This window comes from Varroa jacobsoni, unplaced genomic scaffold (genome assembly GCF_002532875.2).
Source record: "Varroa jacobsoni isolate VJ856 unplaced genomic scaffold, vjacob_1.0 scaffold_180, whole genome shotgun sequence".
Lineage (NCBI taxonomy): Eukaryota > Metazoa > Arthropoda > Arachnida > Mesostigmata > Varroidae > Varroa > Varroa jacobsoni.
The window spans coordinates 43,776-66,316 of record NW_019213082.1 but is presented as its reverse complement, the minus strand read 5'-3'; the positions used below and the strand labels follow the sequence as shown (position 1 = coordinate 66,316).

At 40.4% G+C, this 22,541-nt stretch overlaps 2 protein-coding genes and 2 long non-coding RNA genes across 25 annotated transcripts in view; 2 read left to right on the top strand and 2 right to left on the bottom strand.

Moving 5' to 3' along the window:
* Positions 1–8,776, bottom strand: part of LOC111271805 (uncharacterized) — a 98,764-nt gene extending 89,988 nt beyond the window's left edge. For 15 of the 16 annotated variants that reach the window (XR_015315494.1, XR_015315497.1, XR_015315501.1 and 12 more), the window contains exon 1: positions 8,527–8,776. Coding sequence is in view for 2 of the 16 variants with exons in the window: in XM_086973072.1 (XP_086829198.1) it covers positions 8,527–8,553 (27 nt within the window). In the remaining 14 variants the exon portion in view is untranslated. The remainder of the gene's footprint in view (positions 1–8,526) is intronic. The other variant, XM_086973073.1, reaches the window with a different exon arrangement.
* LOC111271780 (retinol dehydrogenase 16) overlaps positions 1–22,404 on the top strand; it is a 25,219-nt gene extending 2,815 nt beyond the window's left edge. For 3 of the 7 annotated variants that reach the window (XM_086973019.1, XM_086973021.1, XM_022852771.2), the window contains exons 2-9: positions 2,043–2,311; positions 12,083–12,293; positions 18,904–19,061; positions 19,355–19,409; positions 20,418–20,600; positions 20,905–21,037; positions 21,205–21,376; positions 21,832–22,404. In XM_086973019.1, the coding sequence (XP_086829145.1) occupies positions 2,282–2,311; positions 12,083–12,293; positions 18,904–19,061; positions 19,355–19,409; positions 20,418–20,600; positions 20,905–21,037; positions 21,205–21,376; positions 21,832–22,077 (1,188 nt within the window). In that variant the 5' untranslated portion in view covers positions 2,043–2,281 and the 3' untranslated portion in view covers positions 22,078–22,404. Of the gene's footprint in view, positions 1–12; positions 50–2,042; positions 2,312–2,675; positions 2,777–5,135; positions 5,300–12,082; positions 12,294–18,903; positions 19,062–19,354; positions 19,410–20,417; positions 20,601–20,904; positions 21,038–21,204; positions 21,377–21,831 lie in introns of those variants that run through there. The other 4 variants (XM_022852798.2, XM_022852786.2, XM_022852781.1 and 1 more) reach the window with 4 other exon arrangements.
* On the top strand, positions 8,789–11,493 carry LOC111271850 (uncharacterized). Its single transcript, XR_002687170.1, has 2 exons — positions 8,789–8,915; positions 9,378–11,493. It is a non-coding gene; the product is annotated as an uncharacterized LOC111271850 (long non-coding RNA).
* On the bottom strand, positions 10,557–12,724 carry LOC111271845 (uncharacterized). The gene is made up of 2 exons (XR_002687168.1): positions 12,521–12,724; positions 10,557–10,780 (listed from the first exon to the last, which is right to left on the bottom strand). It is a non-coding gene; the product is annotated as an uncharacterized LOC111271845 (long non-coding RNA).
* Positions 22,405–22,541: the final 137 nt, after the last annotated feature.

Here is a 22,541-nt window from a genome sequence, read left to right as displayed (position 1 = left end):
GCGACTCCGCAGGAGATGAGTAATGTGCCTGCCCGTTATATGCTGGAAGGTAAGTAAGAAAGAGCGTTGTGTAAAAGTGCTGACACTTGGCACGACAACTAGAAAGTACCGTAACGAACGCTTTGTAGATACAAAGTAACTTCGGTCAAAGTGCGGTCCTTTCCAACTGCCTTGGTATTAAGTTTAGGCGACACCGCACTTCAATCAAGCTCGTTCAGGCCCATATTTTGTCGACTGCGCTGTGAAATACGGTTATTATTATTATCTTGGGTCATTTTTGAAGTTGGTATCTTCTCCAGTCCTGATTACTTTTCGAGTTGCTCGCAAAGCTTGCGTTAAAGATGCTAATCGGGTGCTAAATAACGTTACTACCCGCGCTGAGTTTAATGCGCAGTTCCGATGGAGAACAACACTTGCACCTCGCAGGATTTTACTTCAACCGATGCAACACGAATTGTAGAGATTTGTCCCGCACTGAAGGAACTGTCAAATACGATACGATACGGAAATATTTTCGTTCATCAAAACGCTGCCGATAGTACAATATAGAGTCTTATTTAGTATGTAATTTCGACCGGCACGATACTAACCAAAATGAGGAATCTTTTAGAGTAAATGGGTCACCTCTAGGTAACTTAATTGCTTGATATAAGCCTAAGGATGTTGAGGGATTCTTTAATTGACGCACAAACATACATCTATGTATCTTACTACTGAAGATTCACATCAATTTTATCTTATTTCCTTCCAATGGTGTTCCATAGGTGGACGTGCCTATAACGAAACTGAATATACAACGAAGATAACAACGTTCTCCTATATATCTAAGAATCTTTTTACCGATTGAAGAAGAATGAGAACTTTTAGCGAAAGCACTCGTGTTCGAGTTCCAGCGGACAATGCAAGCTTAAGAAAATGTAGCAGTTATCTATGTGGCGCTCAGAGGCATAAGTCCAGGTCATTTAACGACCCGCAGGTTACAGATATGTATATGTATATAAAATAACAATGTGATATGTTGCTGGAATGGGACATTAGTATGCAGCAATCCATCGTTATAAAACACATAGGCCCCTGAACGGACATCTTCCCTTGACATCGGTCCATTTACCATTTGTCTGTGGGTCCGTTCGTCAGAACACCTCATCGACTGACTGTCTAGGCATGTGTATTATGGCAGCTAGTTGCTGTTATGATTGTGCGATGCTTTTTTTTTTTTAATGTCGCAGCTGCCGCATTGGCCGTCGCCTGGTCTTGTCCTTTACGTGGTAACCGTTGTAATTCTTCGACGGTAACACGGTATCATTAGTTCTATGACGGCACAGCGCAGTTCAATGGACATAGTCGCTGCGGGCTCTTCTGCCGCCGCCGCCTCGGGGTCCGGCGGTAATATTACAGAACGTACGGCGCGCGCGCTAGGGCCCCTACCAGCCTCACTGTTCGGGGTAACAGCTGTCCTTCAGTGAGAACCGAACCAGCCCGCGAATAGTAGTTTGCAGTTGCCGATGAACTACAATCTGGTTTTGGTTAGTCACCTAGCCACATCTGCTGCTGCTGCTGCTGCTGCTACTGCAATTGTAGCAGACGCTGCACTGTTGTGTAGCGACGGCATAGCCTTGACGAAGTCATCCTATTTAGGGAAGAGAATGGCGGCGTGAATAAGTCTATGTGAAAAGGGGGGAGGTTGGGGAGGCTTCCGCTACGGGATAGCTTTCGTTTACTTTTAATTCGCATTTCGTGCCGGTGGCGGGACAAAAAGGCCACAGAAGCTGTTCAGAAGAGCTGGCGCGCGGAGCTGTTGATTTGGAGCGACGAATGTGGAGGCCCGTGCTACAGAATATATACTTGTCGAATACGGTTGTGCATATTTGATGGCTTGACGAGGGTGACTTCAAACGTCCTTCACTAGTGATTGGAGCTAAAAATCAAAAAAGCGTACAATAGGGAACAACGCAGTGATTAGAGTGCAACTAGCGGCAGAGAATACGATCCCAAAAAAATGCTGGTTGAAGTTCGCCTAACGGTCGATGCCCCTGTTTCAGAGAGCGCGGTGGATGCAGATCAACAACAAAGGACTGCACAACAACATGACGACACTGTTATACAGATTACTTACGTGGAAACTTTAGAGTGTGTGAAATCTTCTATAATCGAACAAATTGCCCAACAGCAAGTATCCAGTAGTGAGAATACGGATAAACTCAACATTGGTATCTGTGACGGCGATAATCTTCAGAAAAACACGAAGCTGGTCAAGCCCACAAAGCACTCAAAAGGCAAAATGTTAAAAAAGCTAAGGAATACCGCCAAGGTAAGGGACGTTTAGAAAGGATTTTTAAAACTAGTCAAACCTCACGCATACTAATTAACCCAGTTTTCGTAGCCTTTTCTGTGAGTACCCATCATCTTGTGAAACACGAACCATCTGGAGTGTGAAGCGTTCGTCACAACCTGGTTACTATGCTATCCCCTGTGAAACCTTTCTCTGAACCTCAACGGAGGCAGAACAATATAGGCATTGGATTGTTTCTATGGCGACCTAGCGAGAGCTTTGTTGTAAAGCCCACTCGGGCGACGGATGAACGTAATAGCTAGCAAGATACTACAATTATATTACGCAATATATTGCTCGAAGCGAATATGAGTGTGTAATAACATATGTAACCATATTACAGATAACCTTACGAAAGAAAGTATCGAAGTACGCGTACGGCTTGCTTTTTGATGGCAATAAGCACTGATAACAATAGGCACGTTCTACCAGCGTCTGCTGTCGGTAAATGTCGAATGATTCTGGCCAAAATGCTGGCTGCTATTAAGTAAAATAGGCCACTCAAAAAAGGTAGAACTATGTCATTATTCCAGTTAATACCGGACTGTATTCTATAGATATGTAATTGTCCATATTCCGTCAATGCCGATTTCTCGGTGCAAGTGCTGATGAGCTGTTACGGCAATACTCCGATCAAGCACAACGCTTTGGTGTACCTGAATCGATCTGTCGTCACCATAATTTGCTTTATCTAAATAATATAATTACATGCTGAAGTAACTGAAGGCGGACGGCCTCTATTACTACATCAACATGGCACTTTACCACACGTGGGGCGTATACTCCTCGTTATGCGGTTGAAATCAGGTGGTTTTTTGTGGCAGTTCATCGCAAACATTTCTATTGAAGCTTATAAGCCTGTCTAATGCGAGCACACGGATTTACACGCTATTCGGTGCGAGGTAATTTCTAACGAATCTAGTTAATCAGTAAAATTCATTTTCTGGCAAACAGACAATCGTCATCTTCCATCTATACATCTCGCCTTCGGACTGCAGTCTATTTCTGGTGCTAGGTTCTATTTATATTCTAATCGTTACTTGCGTTACCCTAGATAATCGCGATAAAATAAATAACCGACAAAACAGTGACGACAACTTAATAGAAAATTCGTGCCCTAAAAAATACCGTTTTAGCTGTTCACACACTAAAAGCAGCACATTATTCAGCATAGTAGCGACTACCACTGCGTTCAATTTTGAGATTGACTTTGTTTTCCTCCATCGGCATATTTGCCTACAAGCCACAATATCGGTAACAATCATCTCTGAACGACAGCGCATGTATAAAATGCACGATGATTGCACGGCCTTCGCAACCTGAATCCGTATGTATGATTTTGTACTAATAACTTAGGCAACACCCACCGGTATCGTGGCCGACGCAGCGCTTTTTTAACTTGTCCACCCCCATACTAATCAACAGCTTATACACTATCAGAAAATGTTCAGAGCATTGTAAATTAATTCAGCTGGCAGTCTACAATCTATTGTAGAGTATACAGACAGTACGGTATGTCCACTATCCTTATCCAACATTATATATGTATATATATCAGATAGCCATCCGGTTCACGTACCGAACAAAAAGGCCGGTAATAACGATTTTTTGTGACTTTCATGAAGGAAGCATGCCAACGAATTTTCCAAAATGGCCGAGACGGTACGTTTGTCCGGATACGCATTACAGCTTGTGTGTATCTACGAGCCTCTTTCAGACGCTGTCATTCATTGTCTTTCGTCCTTTTCGTCACAGGCTTTTGCCCCCCTCTCACTTGTTGCATTGCCTCCCATCTAGTTTGCCGCAGTGGGTGCCGTTTATCATAAATAGGTTCGAGCAGCAGCAGTTTAATCTTTTAGATAAAAAAAAAAACAGTTTCGACTAGATAATAACAATGGCCGAACGATAGATAGTCGCTTCTACTACCATTAGATGTGTAACCAGCATTGATTTGTCTGGCCATTCGATCGCTGGTAGTTAATGGTGCAACGATATCTCAAATATTGCGTCATTTTGTACGCTATTGCAGCCTGGAGAGTGTTACGGCTTTTGCACCACCCGATGGTTGAAGACGAGCATAATACCTACGACGTCGCCAGACGAATTAGAGCGCGCAAATATTGGAAAAATATATTATAGAAATCTACTGTAATAACATGTTAGGAATTGCTCTAGGAAGTAGACTTCATGCGGCTATTTGCTGCGTAGATTAGTCACGTTTCTAACCCGGCCCTTTTCTGCTCATTTTGCTCAATCCCTTTCAAAAGCCTATGCCCAACCCGCGTGGGTTGCCATTTACGAATGTATGTTTTCTAGCTGATACCGGGAAGGTGTATTCGTAACCGGCAAGATGAAAAGCTTACACAAACTGTTATTGGTGTTTTCAAAAGATATTACTACACGCAAGTCAGAGGGGTTCAACTAATTGAATTTGTTGATATCCCATCTAGCCCAATATAAACTACAGCAACAGTTGTTCCGTTGCATTTATCCTACTAACTTAGGTCATTGGTTTGTTGATCCACTTTCTGTCCTATGCTGTTTGTTCTAACGCGTGGTTCCGCTCTGCCTGAAAGTTTGTCATGTTTCGCGACGCCGCTCGTTCGTTTCGTCTGTTGTTTGTATGACCCGACCCGACCCCTCCTCCCCTTTGTCTCTTTCCTTAATCTCTTTGAGTCTCGATAGTTCTAAGCCAATGCTTTTGACCATGGTCGTTTCGGAATAGTACACCTAATTGATAGGGTATAATCTTGATAAAAACAAAGTCTTATAGCGCCTTTTATAATACACTTTTATAATACAGTTCGAGCACCGTTTGTCATTCAACATGCGCTGAGTATACTTGTCAACGCAACAAAATTGCTGCACGTACATTTAATCATGGATGCTAATGGCTGCTGTGGTGCGCGGAGGCGCTGGTGGGGCGCGATTTCAGACGTGGAAAATGATAACGAAGGCGGTGCCGGCGTAAGTTCCCGACCGATCAAGTTGGAGTTAAGCATTATAGAAAATAGAACCGTTTTTTTAGTGCGGAAGGTATTCGGTAAATCTGCGTAGAAGTACACTCCAGCGGCCCATGGAGTCAGGCCAATTTGACTGGTCGTGTTGGGAAACAAAAGAGAACAGAAAGACACAGAGTTGTAGTAGTGCACAACATGCATAGAATAAATAGAGTGACAAGCTACTGAATGTTGACAAATGTAAATAATATCAGAGATCTTTGTAAGCATAAATTTAATTATGCTTAGAATATATATATATATATATATATCATTATATATTGATTAACTTTGATCTGTCACTTCCCGTGAGTTAATTGAGATGTAGGTATCAATTGGGTGCGATTAAAAAAAAAGCTGAAAAGTTTCAAATCCTCGAATATAAAACAAGCAAGCTCTATTGTATTATATCAGTACACCTTAGATAACTCTCCTCTGATCAAACGGGATTCAATCCGCTTCCAGCTTCCAAACAATTAACTTCATTATTTCAAAGGCTATCTTATATAGATAGGTTGAATAAAACTTATGTATTACCAAATTTATTATCGCTCGATTTATTCAAGCCGACTAACAATTTTCACAGCACCATTAAAACAAGTAATCACTCAATAATTTCATCACGTGACGGCTTTCAGTTGAAACCAGCTTCTAAGTTATCATCAGTATGAGATGCGTTCTGAATCTGCGACCCTGTACATTTGTAAAATGCTCAAGGCAATCACAGTGAATTGAACTTCCGAACTTCAATCGAATCGGCCTTGTACCGATCCTTCAACAGTTTACAAATATCAAGCTAGTCAAGCCAATATCTAATAGATCTCTCGATTGATCGATCTGGCCTTCGATCAGTTCAATTCAGGTAGCCATGGGTGAATCGAAAATGCCACCCATAACCACTCTTAACGCGCGTGATTTAGAATGTAACTAGTAGGGAGCCAGACGCGTGCGGAAGTTAACTTCACCTAGTGGCAGTGATGTGACAAACCTCAAACGGTGAACTTGCTATAAAATATTACAGTTAACCGTGCACAAGTACGTGTTCAATATGGTTGTATAATGGTACGGAAGAATGGCTATGTGACTGCTTGCTAACGATACGACGTTTACTAATCGTTAGCTGACTATGTTTAATACATACAAACATAGACACCGATCGTCTAAACAGTATCGTCAGACGTAGAAAAGTAAAGTAATATGCCCTAGATCGCTCATACGAACGTCCTGAACCGGCGTAAAACTTTGAGGCTTAGCAACTTGGTAGTCACCTCGATATTACGTGTTCTAATCCTGTTTTTTTCAATTTTTGCGCAAAGTCAGACTACATATAAAGGTTTCCATTTCAATCCAAATGCCTCTTGTTTACTGACGACAGGCTCAAACAAATTAGGCAAAAAAAAAGCGGAGCGGGGAGCATTTTAAACTATTTAACGAAAAAGAAAGCCAGCTAAAAGGAGTTATTGTCGTCGCAGATACGTCGCTTATTTCTCGATTCCTCCACTTGATGCCCTTAAACTTTGGTTCAACCGAAAATTTGTAAAAAAATTCGGTAGTCTTTTTGCTGATATAACTTCTACTCGATTATGCGCACCGCTTTGGATTGATCTCCTTAACATACGTCGCCGATTTGGTGTGCTACTCTATTGGGCAAGGGAAATGTTACGAAAAGTTCGTGACAATCTATGGCTGATAGCGCTACTCTCTTACGCTGCTTCAGACAAAAGCAAAATTATGTTAAGGCAAATACGCAGGTACCTTTTTTTGACGGTAGTGTTACGAAGACACTGGAAGATTTCGAATCAATTCTCACTTGTGCTAAACTGGAGTTTTTTGAGTTTGCACCCCCACAAAATTGAGGTTGACATTTTACCACCCGTACCACTAACCTCCTTGAATATAAAACGCCAACCGCGAAATGGACTTCCGAAGTCCCCTGCCCCATCCACTGCGTATCGATGTTAAGTGTTTTATACTTAACAAATAAGGAATCAGAGGCCTCGAAACGCTTTGTTTGTATTGTCATTACTAACACAGTGTCCTGCCCGTTTTGTGCCTATTTTGATTGTTTAAAGACACTTACCTGTATTAACAGGCTTCTAAGAGACATGCAGTAAACGATGGCCCTTTTAATTTCAGTACCACACTTGTACGATTATAACTGTATTCTATGTTATGTTTTATGAATGCTTCGTATAATTTCCTTTTAAGAATAGTTGTGAACAGGTCTACATCTAACTTAGTATCAATATTTCAAGTCCTTGTCGCTAATCACTTTTGAGAAAACAATTAAGGCTGACACTATACGTTTCATAGAAAATTATGCCGTATATACTTGTGGATAACATACAGGCGACTCGGTCAAAACGAAGTATATAACTACAGTTAGCGAGGCAAAAGACCTAAAGAAACTAAATAATATCAAAATATTTGTATGATTCTCTCTATAAGCAAATGTATTGTCTTTCATGCAGGAAGTCTATTTTCTTCCTATATCCATAGTAGTATTCTATTGCGTGTTACAAATAGCCCATACTAGACTTAGCTTTGATTACCAATCCTCAATAAATTTTTTTCTACCTATTACAGACATCGAAATCATGCGCCTTTATTTACGTTCGATGTACTACTCTTTTCCTCCAGAATCAACGAACTCAACAACTGTTATTTCAATGTTTACAAAAATGGCATTATTTCGAAAGGCGCTGGTTGTTACAGAGTTTCATATCGAATTCTTTATAAATTGAAGTTTCTTCCTAGCAGCTAGAAATTAAAACATTTTTTTTTAAATTTACAATCTAGGAAAATAAATTCGTCGAATATAAACGTCGATACCAAAATCATACGTTGTGTTGTTATAACGGAAGCGAATCAATGGAGAACAACCTAGAGTTACCAAGTTATTACGACTGCGAGAATATTCGGAACGATGTTTTCTATATATATACATATATATGTGACCAAACGCGTCTGTATCGCAAAACATATTGACCAGATGGATACGCGGGCTGCGTTTTAAGATGCAGCAAGAAAGCAAAGTCACCGTATTTGTTTACGGCTCGAAATAAACTTCCGATGGATCTTGTCACGTTTTGTTCAAGTTTTGACAATTTTTCGTTATGTATGTCTTAATTTTTGCTTTTAGACGTTGTCAAGTGCTTTGCGTTTCAAGGCACGCGCAGACGTTGTAGGACTTACCGTACGAAAAATCCGATCAAAGACCATGTGCCCGTCTACAAGGACACTATAGGCAACCCAATGGACGCGCAGACATAAACAGGCTTCTGACAGAACACGAGTGTTTAGATTCTAATTAACCGCCGCTTTGAACCGCAGGTCGGTTGAGCCGCATCGCCAAAGTGGCCAGCCACTGTGTCTAGGCGTCAACGCTAATTTCATGTCGTCTGCTAGTTTTGTCAACGTACATTGAGAACAGGGTGTCTATACAGTATCCCCTCACCTTTGGAGTTTTTTGTAGGGTTAGCGCATGGGACAGGACACAGCTGGTCAATCCATCTCTTGAATATCGCACAGATGTTGTGATGTTTTGTTTGTGACTCGACGAAAGCGCACTCCATCGTCTAAAGGTTCTCATTTTTAAAGTAACGGCACGTTTTTTTTTACTTCGCACGCTTGAATATCACCATATCAAATGGGCATCCCGTAAAGCTTTAATAATAAAAGCTGCTGCTACTAATAACTGAAAGCGCACAAATCGACCTATCGATCTTTGGCTCTACTGATACGCTCAACTCGTTTGGTTAGAGAATAGAGCTAGGAATAGAATAAATGGGTTGAATTCGCTATCAGGCACACATCAACGATAAGGTAGGCAGTTTGCAGGTAGCTTGGAAAGTAACAGCTACAGTAAATAGAAAAAATGATCTGTTATCGACCCAGCGCTTCAACAACGGCAGTTTGTTTAGCTACATGAGCGTCTGTAATCGATTCACGCTACTCCCATTGGAAGCGTTCATTAATTCACCCGTTGGACTATATGACCATTTCATCGATTACCACTTTAACTAAAACATTTTATCTGCTCGCAGAACTGTGAACGTGAGCACATCTCGCAGATGCGGACTCTTCAATAGTTGGATGGCTCGTAACCATGGATATCCACCCCACCGCATTAGACAACACTGGCAAATACCAATATTATTCGTACGATCAAAATGATCTATGCATCATCGCGCCATGTTATATAATATCTCCCTCACAAGCAGCCATGACCTTGAGGTGGCGTAATAGTAAAACTGATGATATCAGTCTCTCACCTGTATCATCGCCATGTTTTGACTGTGGTTGCCATTAGACGGAGATGAAAAAGGCCAGATTCTGGTTCTGGCGTGAAACAATAAGACTTCGTTGGCTGCCCTTGCCCGTGTGGCGTTGTGTGTGTTTATGTGTTTATATTACATACCGCATTATCGTACAGTCGGTACAACCGGCAGTGACTCCCTTTGTGGGGCCGCTAGCAGTTCATGCTGGAGATAACGTTTCGCGTAAGATCTGCTGGGCACTATCGCTGCAAAAAGAAACCCTGTCAGGTGGAAGCAAAGTCTCATAGCCTCATTCTTGTCTTGCCGTCATTCAACCAATACGTAAACAGACTATTATGGACCCATTAGATATGTCGACATTCAATACAAGCAAGAGGCTGAGTTAGGATAAATGGCGTTTGGTAAACCATGCGCGAAGAGTTTGTATGCGGTTCGTCCGTGAGAACTGCCGCGCTAGCCGCTGGCGATGCCTTTTAAATAACAACACAAAAGTTAAACAATGTTCGCGCATTCCAAGTTACATAACTTCATTCAGAATAGATTCGTGACAATCTCGCGACTTTGCTGATACCGATGAAGTTCGTCAGTTAAAACGCGTATAATGACAGGACAGCGAATAAGCAAGCCCGCACCGCTGATGGGAACTGGATTGAGCTATTCGGACAAAAAAGTTTTTATCTCATTGGACCTAATAGGCATAAGGTTACTAAGTATGTACGATCGGTAGACGTAATTTATTTCTTATGTTAGACACAATGTTCAAAGGGCGTCTACACACATATATCTATAGGATGGAGCAAGACTCACCCGACAGATTTTACGTCTGTTAGAGTCGTGACACCGTCATGGTAATTAATTGACAAAATTTTAGTTTATCGTACGCGTCCCCTTGTCGTTGCTATAATACTTGGAAAGGCAGTGGCAAAAAAAAAAGAAAACGTTACGCAAACTTGTAAATTAAAAAAAAGGCCTATTTATTTATTTATTGTCAGTGGATATCCACACCTAATTCACACCAGATGGACAGTTTCTGACGTACGAACTATACGGCAGAAGATGAGCTATGAAACGATCAACTGAAATAAGTTTTTAACTATATTTATATGATCGAGAGTCCGCAGTCATGAGAGGCCTGTTGGTTCTTGTTATTGTTTGCCACGGTCCAGCGTCTGTAAATGGGCATGAATAGCAGCAGTTTTTGGATTCGTTAGCCAAAATGTTAAAAAATGTATTTCGTCTACGAGGTTCTTCGATAGAAACAAGCATTACTAATAGAAAAAACATGAAACTAATCCTTGATATTATCGAAGGTTGTGTGCTTCTGGCTGAGTGTTGGTTAGACGTGTTCCATCGATCAGCTGCTTCTATAGTTATTATTATTGAATCCTGTCTATTTCACTTGCATTAAGATGCATGAAAACTTGCCAGTTCCGTTATTAATTCTGAGACATCGAAACATACAGTCACAAAGACGGCAACATTAGCGGCGAAGATCCGACTTGAAAAGTTATCGTCACATTTAGCATCTGTCCAGTCCCCAGGCGCAAACATAGACGAATCATCTAGTATTCCTCAACTGACTACCTACTTCTCTGCGTGCACAATTACGCGAGGAACGAACTTCAGAGATAACGATGTTGTCCAAGCAGATGTTGACTGCCGCAGTGGTTCGGACTTCGGTCGTCAAGTCTCGCTCGAATATAGCTTACCAGCACATTTTAGAAATTTTCTGCCTGCATTTCAAGCAGGACAACTCGGTTCGATAGAATCATATACATCAAGCTAACAATCTTTCGAGCAAAAAAGAAAACAGCAATTTTTTTCATAAAAATTGTAGAAATACAAAATATAATAAAATGGCTATCAATTTGTATCAACGTTGCGTTTCGGTGTAGTGCCAAACTATTTCTAGGTGACTTATTAAGAAGTGCGTTATTCTCCTGTATATTTAGAATTGTAGAGTGGTCTTACAGCATATCAACATCACATTTTTCATGGCGGGCATCACTCAGCACTTAACTAATTAAGTATATGCGAACGTGTAAGTCATTTTAGTTGCCATCTGAGCGTATGTTACACATAAAGATAATATACTGGGCTTCTAACCCTACTACGATGAATCAAAATTCGTTGTGCGTCTCGTCATGCCCAGTCTGCTCCTCTTGCTTACTTATTAACCAAACTAATTATTATACGTCAAGATGCCTGAGCAAAATTAGGAGGCACGCCTTTGCTCTTTGACGGACCGTTAATAGAGGTCTGATTACATAAACAGCGTTATTTAAGACCAGCTCTTACCTTCCAACTAACGTAATTAAATTCAGTTATGAAATTACGCGAATTCCCGCACCTTACTAGTCTCACTAGTACATAGTGACGTTGATCCGAACCTTGTCTAATATAAAGAACGAGCGATGTAATCTACAGCTGCTTGACGCTTACGCATTCTTCATCGTTGTCTTACTCTGTAGGCGAACATGTACCGCCAAGTTATCGTCTACCTGTGTATGGCTCCAGCGCTCTGTTCGCTGTTGATGGTCCCTGTGGTGCAGTACGTTCTTCTCTATACGTCAGCGATTACTGGACTATGCGTGTTATGGCTTTCCATTGGTTGGTTCATTGCATACTACAGAATGCCCTCAGTTAAGCTCAGTAGCAAAGGAAAGGCGGTCCTCATCACAGGTACGTCATATCATTATTACTGTTATTATAATTTAGTAATAGCTAATACAAGCTCGAACTGTGAACGCAATGCACTGGAAGTAACCGCGGTGTTCCTCGCCTCGGTTCACATTCTATCAACTTCAGTAATATTTTATTGCAGAACATTTGCGCTGTATGAAACATTTATCGATACCTATTTATAACCAGACATATTTCTACCTAATTAATTTGGCAACAACGCATACCAGTGCGTCTAGCAATATTGTTGTTTTTGTCGACATAGGGTAAAGGGTCAGGGGGAGTAAGGTCGCTGTTATATCCGATCGCGGGTACTGCTGTTCAACACTGTAGTTTACAGCTGTAATTTCACAGATCCATCGCGCAACTTTCAGGTCGTAACTTACTCGGGTGTTTTTTCCTTTTGCAATCATTTAAAGATGATATTTGCGGAAGACAAACCGATGTTGGCGAAAAGTTCGCGCTGTCGTTCCTTAATAGTGGGTGGTATGTGATTGCAGCGAAAGGGCAGAGACGGTAGGAAGCCAATATGAATCCGAAACATCTTGTTATAGCTAGCAATCGCAGGAGGTCACCGCTTTTCTCCATAGTGGCTGAAAAGATTTTGTTCAGACATTCATCGCGTTTTCGACGTGAACGATGACGATTCGGCGATCTTTTTCTTTTTTTCGAAATTTTCGAAATTATCTGAGAAGCATAGGTGTTCTGCTAATTTTCAAATAAGCAGTCCCGTTTCCTGTGTACCGATGTACATCGAGGAACTAAAGCTACATTTATTATAGGCTTATGGAAAATATCTAAAACCGCATGAAAGTAATCGACTCTGAACAGCTGTCTGTCCTGTTACTATTTCTGTATTATCCTTGGCCATTGATTCGCTGTCCTTTGTTGCAGTTAGCACTTGATAAGCTAGAACGCAAAAAGCCAAAATGTTGTCATAATCGACATTGGCCTATGATTGTCAGCTGTGCATCGTCAGGCAGCTATGCATTGAGGACATTGCACTAATGTAGAGAACTTTCAATTGAGCGATGAGCCGTCTGCATTTTGATGCGTGTCACTTCCTTTAAGATCTTTGAAATACTGCTGAAATTTTCGGCGAAGAAGTACCGTGCAGATTTTCTCCCAGTTAATAACCAGATAGTTAAATTAGATAATACGCTGGCAACACTTATGTTCTATATGATATATAGCCGGCGGAATATCCATTTACGCTATCGGCTTCAATTTATGCTGTATGTCGTAGTATATAGTAGTCCATCAACAAACAAAGGAAAAAGTTCGAACGTCAATTGCCGAACACTATTCAACCAGCTGTTGTATTATCGTAACACACTACTAAACACATACTTTACCCGAAACTTAACTGGTTCATTCATTGTGATGGTGGAAGGGCGACGTTTGCGGAAACCAAGTACGGGTACACACATATATGCATAGCAAAGTATTTTGTTTGTATACAGATGGGAAGATGCAAAATGTATGACATAGGGATTGTTCTATACAGTTTAATTAGCAGTATAGCTAACACAAAGTGATAACGTTTCTGCTGAAGATGGTGACGGCAATGGCGGCTTGATGGCATTGGAATAACAGTGCAAACTGAAATGTGATAGCGGGACAAGAAAAATGAGACAAACCCAGTGTGTACAAAGGATAAGTGTTCGGATCGTCCTGCCAATGAGATGGAAGGGGACGGATCTGCTAGGCAAAAACGAGACAATTTATCCTGATCGCGTGATGGATCAACGAAGAATAGCCACAAAAGTGGAGCATCGGCCGCGTCCACAACCAACTTTGCGAATTCTGACTCACCACCGTCCTGGAAGGAGGAGTTGAAATTGTTCGCCCGCCGATGGATTTTCCCATTACCGATAGCCAGTGTCTTCGAGATAAAACTAGCCCCGAATTCGATGCTTTCGTTCTCTATCCAGCATAATTAAGTTGTGAAATGAATAAACGCAGTGGTGTAAGATACACATAAAGAAAATATTTTTGTTTTTCAAAACGGAGCGCCAAAGTGAAGGAAACGGGACTGTCTGGTTGAATATAGAAAGAAAAAATCTTCTGCTAAGACAGTGGATTATTCGCATAGGGTTTTTGTTTTGGATCGGTGACGGAGAGCCTTTGGTTTAATTGTCTCATGTTCATGCGCATGCAGATTTATTTTCCTACGTCGGTTTAGCAAAAGCTCTGACTAATAAAAGTAGGTTACGTAAAGATGTCCAGCTAGATAAATTCACGGTAAAATTCGAACCCCAAAAGAAATGTTCGTTCTCTTCGGATCTTTCTAGTCAAGCCGCTTAGTCAATCTACTCAAAAGTATGCCTTACTAGAGACAAGGCAAATGGAAAGACAGATGCATAGACAGCATTGGAAAATCGAGTGACGTGAACGAACGTAGGCCTGAGAATGAATGCGACGAGGGTTTTTGAATCGGAAGAGTCTTAAAATCTGGATATGGACGTCCTGCCTTTCACTGAAAGGCTGATCCGCAGAATCAGAAAGCGATGGGACAAACTATTTACAGCGTCGGTAAATGGGTTCGGGATCAGTTGGCGCATTTTGAGAATCCAGTCGCAGTTCACAAAGGACGGAAAATAATATCTGTACAGCAATAAGTTATAATCGCGAAATTTCTGAGATCCCTAAGAAAATAGAAAGGTCGACTACAGAATGATCATGCCTTTGAGCGGAATAATTTCTGTATTGGGATGGGCTTCTAAACATTTGCTTACAAAAAAACTCAGATTGTGCGGGTTTCAAGCTGATACTACCCACAGAGTTAACATTTAATCGAATTTTTCATGTTAATTGAAATTTTAAAAAAAGTTAGTGTAAAGCATTTATATAAGAACAATATATACATTTTTAAAAGCACACATTAAAGTTAACTTTCGAGATACGACATAAGCGATATCTCGAAACAGCCCGAACGATAGGAAAATCAGTAACTGATTGATTCGCTCAGGGTCGGGAAAAAGAAGTCGAGAATAAACGATAGCTTTAATTTGGGCGCTTTATAAGCCTTTCATACGTAATGGCTTTTCCGTTTGTCGTCTGGAAAATAGCGCCAGAACTAGAAGCAAAACCTATAAGAATTAGTCAATACGATCAAGCATTTGAGAAAATCAGAGTAGTTCCGACAAACGCTGCTTCAAGGACAGGTGAAGCAGGTCTGAGCAGTGGCCTTTCAGCTTGGTATTTCTTTGTTCACTTTTTAGGATGCTAATGGTATTAAAATCAGTATCAATGCCGAGCATAAAGTGATCCAATAACAGCAGTCGTTATGAATTTCGCTTTCGGAAGGACACAGCCGTAATCTTACAGCCATTGATCCGATCGGATCAAAAAGCGCAGCAGTTAAGCTGTCTGAACGTCTGTCAAGAACGATTGGAAACAACCTCTGCTTATGTCATCAAAAGAACAATTATAAAGAAATATATAGCAAACACAAACATCTCTGTTCAACAAAACGTACCACGCAATATCTACTGCACGTGCCGAAAGTCTCAACACAGAGTTGTCATTATTTAGTAAATAAATTTCTTAATATTAGACCGCCAGATACCAGCTGTATGTCTACTTTTACGGCGTTCTGTATCGCATGACGTATGCCAGAAATTCTGCCCCTATCAGTAGCAGTATTAGAATTTTCGTTCCGACTGCGCACGTTTTATAACAAAAAAACTATGATTTACAAATTACCGGCTCAGTTAATCACTGTTAATTTGATGAAGTTAAACCACAAAAATAGGTCACGTAAGATCCCTAAAGTATCATTCTAGCTTGCGAGAATTACCTCGAATTTAAAAATGTTAAGATGAATGGTTATTTTATGGTTATGGAAACTTACAAGTTTACCGAAAAAAGCGTTTAGTTATAAGTTTTTGCTTTTCTGCGTTTACGAAAATGTATCTGATTCTCATTGCAGGTCGCAATGGAATAATGCCCAAAGGTACACCGATGGTAGCATTGTTGTGTTGGGGTAACATAATAACGTGTAGTAAAGTTATTCGGTATATAGTTATTTCTTCTATTTAATTAGATACTGAGTCACATCTAGGCACGAACGTCAAATCTTAATACGACGCCGGACAGGACCGTATGTATAGTGATTGAAAACGTTATTACGTTATTCGGGTGCAAAGACGGTTGAACGCATTAAATTTTCTGGCTAATCAGTGTTTCATCTGTATATTTAGTTTCTAATTAATCTTTGTAGTTAACTATAACGTTTTTGAACGTAGTTGTTCTGTGTGAACCAATGTCCGATCATTGCAAACTTAAGAAACTGTCGATGGTCAAAAATAGCCAGGTTCTGTATCTCACATTGCCTATAATCCACTACATTGTTGTCTTACAGTATTACGGCTCGTACTCGTTGCAGCTGTATGGAACAGCAAAAGCTCTCAGACAGCTGTACTTGAGACGGGCAAATTTCTTTGAAACAGATTTCCCTTTCATAGCACGTCTAGACAACCACAACCTTATTTCATAAGTCTCACATAGCAGTAAGAAGCTCCATCTTCATTAAATAAAAAAAGTAGAAACCCTATGGCAAACGCGCCGCACTATCTTCTGGACCAAAAGCTCCCACTTTGTCCTCTTTTAAAAATACGAAAAAAAAGTCTTAAACATAGAGACACAATTTTTGTAACTTCCTTTTCTACGAAATAGTACAAGTTCTTCCAGGCGTGACCTGTGTCTGTTCGAGAAATAGAAACGCATCTTCTGATAGTACATTCTATAATAAAATATAATATCAAAACAGCTTCACTGTCCATTAAATGATGCATCTTCTGGTTAAGTTATATTCCCCATTGTGTTATATTATCCAACCATTAGCATCCAGTCGACAGTTACAAACTGCGTAAGACCCAATTATTATCTGGAACTAAATGACCATGTGACATGTGCCTCATGGTGCCGTCACCTAGCTTTTACCATCTAACCTACGCTGGTTTTGCTCGGAACAACCTGTAAGACTGATCTAGCTTGACGTTGAACGTAGCATCAGGGTGTTGAAGGTTTTTACAATCTCTCACATGTATGTTTCAGCGTTTTCTTTATTACTTCATTTTTATACGACGTCTCCTCATAGCGAAGAGATATCCATCTAGTCCTTTATGCAAGCTCGATGATCGCTTCATCAAGGATATTACTAATGAACAAACTCGTCCAAAGAAATAGACTGAACTAGGTTGAGCACGAGCTCAAACCATTTGTAGTAGGTCGCATTGTCGTTCAACCTAATACCATTTATTGCTCCAACAGATCAGAAAACTCGATAAAATTCAACATGAAATTGAAAATAACAGACAACAAGACCGTGAGAATTTACAGCTCTATCCGGGAAATTTGTTGTTCTGCGACCGCTAGTACTTTGTTAGAAGCTTCTTCATTGTACAAGTAATGATCCATGTCATGCTATATATATTTAGTTCATGGTGTAATCATCTATGAAGCCACTGAAGAAGAACAGCATGGTAGATTTAAACTGTACGGCATTCGTTTTCCTCTTCTTAGTCGTAGTCTTATTTTTTCGTAAACGTATTTTAAAACGCACAGTTTTTTTCAATGGCGTTTTGTCGAGGTATCTCGTGCTCGTAATTATACATAAAATATGGTCACGCCCAAGTTTATCAAAACGTGCTTCCAATAAAAATATTTCTCTAAGATATGATACTTTGCGATTACTCTCTGGCTTCACTTTTCACGGTAAACATTTACTCTGTATTTTATTTCTCTCTCTCTCTCTCTCTCTCTCTCACTCACGAATTACAATGTGTCTTTTGTACGTACGTATTATAAACGATAACTTTTCGAACAATTTGGCCATCCCTTATCCCCCTTAAAAATGTACATGTTTTAAGGGTATTTGGTTTATATGGAATATATACGACAATTTGTTTATGCATTCGGTCGAGTAATTTTATTGCACGCTAACGTCAGTAGTATAACGCTTCTGGAAAACGTGAAGTTTGCATTATACGTGGACTCGAATGGGGTAGCGCAACAAAATCATTTAGACGACAAAAGTAGTTAAGAACTTAAATTCTTTTGTAACGAATTTTTCCTTCCATGTTGTCGTTGTTATCATTACCAATACGAATGGAAACCAATTCGGTCAACTCAATGTTTCTGCTTGGCCCCGAACGATGGAAACACTTGTAGTTAGTTTTTTAAGTTTAGACACCAGTTGATTGAGTGGTGTTCTGGGTATTAATACCAGATAGCTTCCTCCCTCACTGTCTGACAAAGACGGACGCGATCAGTCAGGTTGTCGGATTTATCTTTCAATTCGCTTTTTAGTCTAATCTGACGTAGACATCTGGCTGGACTCAACACCAGGTGCTGCAGGTTTCTGGATCAGTCACGATGCCACCAGTCATCCTAAATAAACCTTAGCCCATATGTCCACTCTGATCGGAAATATTGCCTTCAAAGACAATCACTGTCGAGTCGTGCCACCTACTATCGGTTACGTCCAACGAAAGCATTAGCGTTTGTATAGGGCAAAACCTGTAAAAGCTAGCTGTAACCAAACGTCAGTTAATACTAGACAGGTCTTGTTTAGATCGACTGCCTAAGAAGTTCGTTTTTTTAGGCTGTGATTCGGGTTTCGGTTACAAGCTGGCCCTGAAGTTGGATTGCGAGGGTTATCAAGTATTCGCAGGCTGCCTGTTTCCTGATGGCGAGGGGGCTCGCCAGTTACGGAATTCTGCATCAAATCGACTACATATAATCGGCTTAGATGTTACTAAGGTGGGTTGCAAGCCCATTATTATTGCTATCATACCTTTAGAATAAGACAATTGTAGTATATGAAAGTGCATCGTTGGATCATATTTGAGTCATGTGTAGGGAGGAACCGCCCATAATATGTTATTTTCTGCTGCGGCCATCGACCACCGGATTCGTCATTACTCCAACAAAACTCAAATTATACTAACTATACAGGTAATTAGCACCTGCTTTAATAACTAACAAAGCTCGTTAGTACAATACGCTGGTTCAATAATAATACAGAGACTTGACCGTGTATAATATAATTTAAGGACGAGGATTTCACATCGGCACGAAGTTTCGTCCAGCAACACCTAAATGGAAATGGTAAGATTAACCTTATCCTTTGTTAAAGTATTATATTGCCTAAATAGTGTACATATTATAAGACATGATTCTTGCGTGAGAACGCCCATGTCGGATACCTGTGTTATTTTACAGTCTTTCCCATAACGAATGCAACCTACATGTTGAGGGCCATATAATTAATAGATATTGACTTATTATATTCTTCCGCCTTGGAAAAAGGATCCAGGAAAAAGGCTGAACCAATCAAAGTGAAACCCGAAGTCGAAGTAAAATTTTGTACTCGAACGAAAATGGCCTCGTAAAGCAAGCAAAGGCCTTATAACACTTGAATTTCAGTGAGCAAAAATCTAGAAAAAAAACTACAAACCATTCATCAATTATAGGATTCCGAGAGATCTCCCGAAAGTTGCTTTGTTGACCCCTAGCAACGAGTTACACGATAAAAGGTAACAAGTCAATGCAATTGTGGTGACAATCGTTTTCTAACCTTACAAATTACGCCGCCTGTTTTTAAACATACTGTTCCCACTGACTTCTCTTGGAGCCCACCGAACCTTGGCTCTTTCGATGATCAATTCGTCCATCAAATAAAATTCAAGTCATTTCAAGTTTCAACCTGTCACTTCGAAGTTCTTTCTATAGTAATAGAAAGAACATTACGAATATTCATCCCAGAACCACTTCGACAAATCAACCTTCAATACCAAAAGATTTTCCAAGGACACACGTCCTGACGACATATCGATCCATTGCATCTTCTTAATACGGTGCTATAAAGCAATGCTATTTTTGAGACACATTAGAATCCAGTGTATTATAATAACCGATTAACTAGCATCAAATTATAGTTTCCCCTTAATACGACTGGATGGCACAATCGTATCGAAATAATATGTTAGCTCATAACGGTAAAGTATACAGCTCTTGATTATGACCATCTGTGTTATGTGTACTCATTGGTAATTTTGTCAATCAATGAAATGATCCGTTCCTGCTATCCAATTCCGTTCCGCGCTCCACTCTAAGTGCTCTGGGCGGTCGTAGCAAATGCCGGGATCTTTGAGTTTAAGGAGTTTGAATGGTTCACTTCCGATGAAATTTCTCGGACTCTTGACGTCAACGTATTGGGGGTTTGCCGGACAGCTCTTACATTTTTGCCGCTGCTACGCGACGCTAGAGGACGCCTCGTGATCGTCTCCAGCTACGCCGGTAGGTCATCTTTTGACCTAAATATAATACTAGGAATTTTATCGATAATTATCATACTACTAGGTTGGTTCTATCTCATAATCCGAATCAGTAGGGGTAGTTCCAAGGGTTCCGCTAACCAGAAGGTTCCGCTCCACGTCAAGTGTCACTTTTTCGTTCTAAATGAATACAGCATGGAAGTGACTCCTAGCATCCGGCCAAATTGTTTGCTCGCCCATAAAGTATAATAAAAATATATGACAAATGCCATTTTCTGAAGTAGCTCTTCATCTTCACAATGTTTCTTCTGGGCTGTATTCGATAGGTCGATTGACTCCTAGTTGGCATTCAGTGTATTCGATGTCGAAACACGCACTTATTGCTCTCGCTGATGGCCTGCGGAAGGAGCTGTACAAATTTGATGTCGGTGTTGTGACTATTGAACCTTTCTACTTTCGGTAAGCCTTTCGCTACGTGTTGAAAAATCTACCTCAAGGCCTTTAGTAGAATAGACTCCTACTTACCATTAGACCTAATTATAACCTCTGCAGCCTTTTCAGTCGTAAATGTTGATCTATTAGATATTCCTAACGCCAAACTGTTCTATTTTACGACGTCCCTATAGGACTGCAATTCTTCCACTGTCAGATGTTATCTGTGAACGTTTCCAACGACAACAAGGTTCTGAAATGAAGGCGCTTTATTCAGACGAATACGTCCGGACGGAAGCGTATTCACAGATTGCCTTCATGGACCTGCGTGCGAGAGATAACGCGTATGAAGTAGTGGATACAATGGTATGTACTGGATCACAAACGACTCGAGGCGTATAGAAAGCTAGAATAAAAATGAATATTCATCTTTTCTATGTGACAAGGGAACTACTGAGGTTGTGTGTGACCGTACAACTAAGTTTCATTTACAGGACTTAATCATTATAATGCAAGGGTATATAGCTTCTTAAGACCTCAAAAAAGAGCCACATCGTATAAACACGTGTTAGAGTTGATCTCCAGATGTACTGGTCGTTATTACAAGGGGCTGGTAAGAACACAGTGCGTCTAGAGTAGTTCTAGTGAGTTGTCGATATATAATACAGTTACTAGGCAATTTAACGACATTCAATCACCTTTAGGCCATTTATGCACAGGCAGACTGGCACCGAATCCTTCCTACCTAAATAGACCAGTCTTAACAACTTACCCTAACCTATTCCATGTGATGTCAATGCTCTGTGGGACATGCTCGGCAGGCGACTGCGATCTCAGTCCAGTATCCACAGAGTAATTATCGAGTGGATGGATTCTGCAATTGGGCCCTTTGTCAGCTTTTCTTGCATGTCCCGCCAATTCTGGTCGATTGGGCTGATTATCTTGCACACGCGAGATGGTCTCGCGGAATCAACGACAAACTCATTCGGAGACAGTCTGCTTATGAACGTCTCTTTGGAAGATTCCCCATCCCGGACGACTCGACTTTAGAAAAAAATACTCATTAGCTGAGATTCAACAATGTATCATTGCTGACACTTCAGCAATAATATGTTGTTAATCAGCAGAAGTTGAAAATGAACAAATTTTTGTAATAGAAGGAACTTGCAGAGCGAGGCATTACAAATACTTTAGTTTGAAAAACTGAAATTTTGAGTTTTTTGCACGTATGAACCGTTTGGTGTCTTTCCTATCATTCTATATGTGTATGCATTTTTCAGAAGGCTATAGGTGCTGAGTGCTTCAATTTAGGGTAAACGTAAAAAATCATGACAAAGCGTACCTGTTTAAAAGCGGTTGGACACATTAAATTTGCCAAATATAATGATGCTAAATGAGAGCCATTTTTCTTGAGAACGTATATGATATTTACACGATATTTTGATCGACGATTTCAAGTTTCAACGAAGACGAGGATTTCCTAACGGTGAGAGTAGTCCACGTCCATCCCAGAGACAGCCTAATTATATAT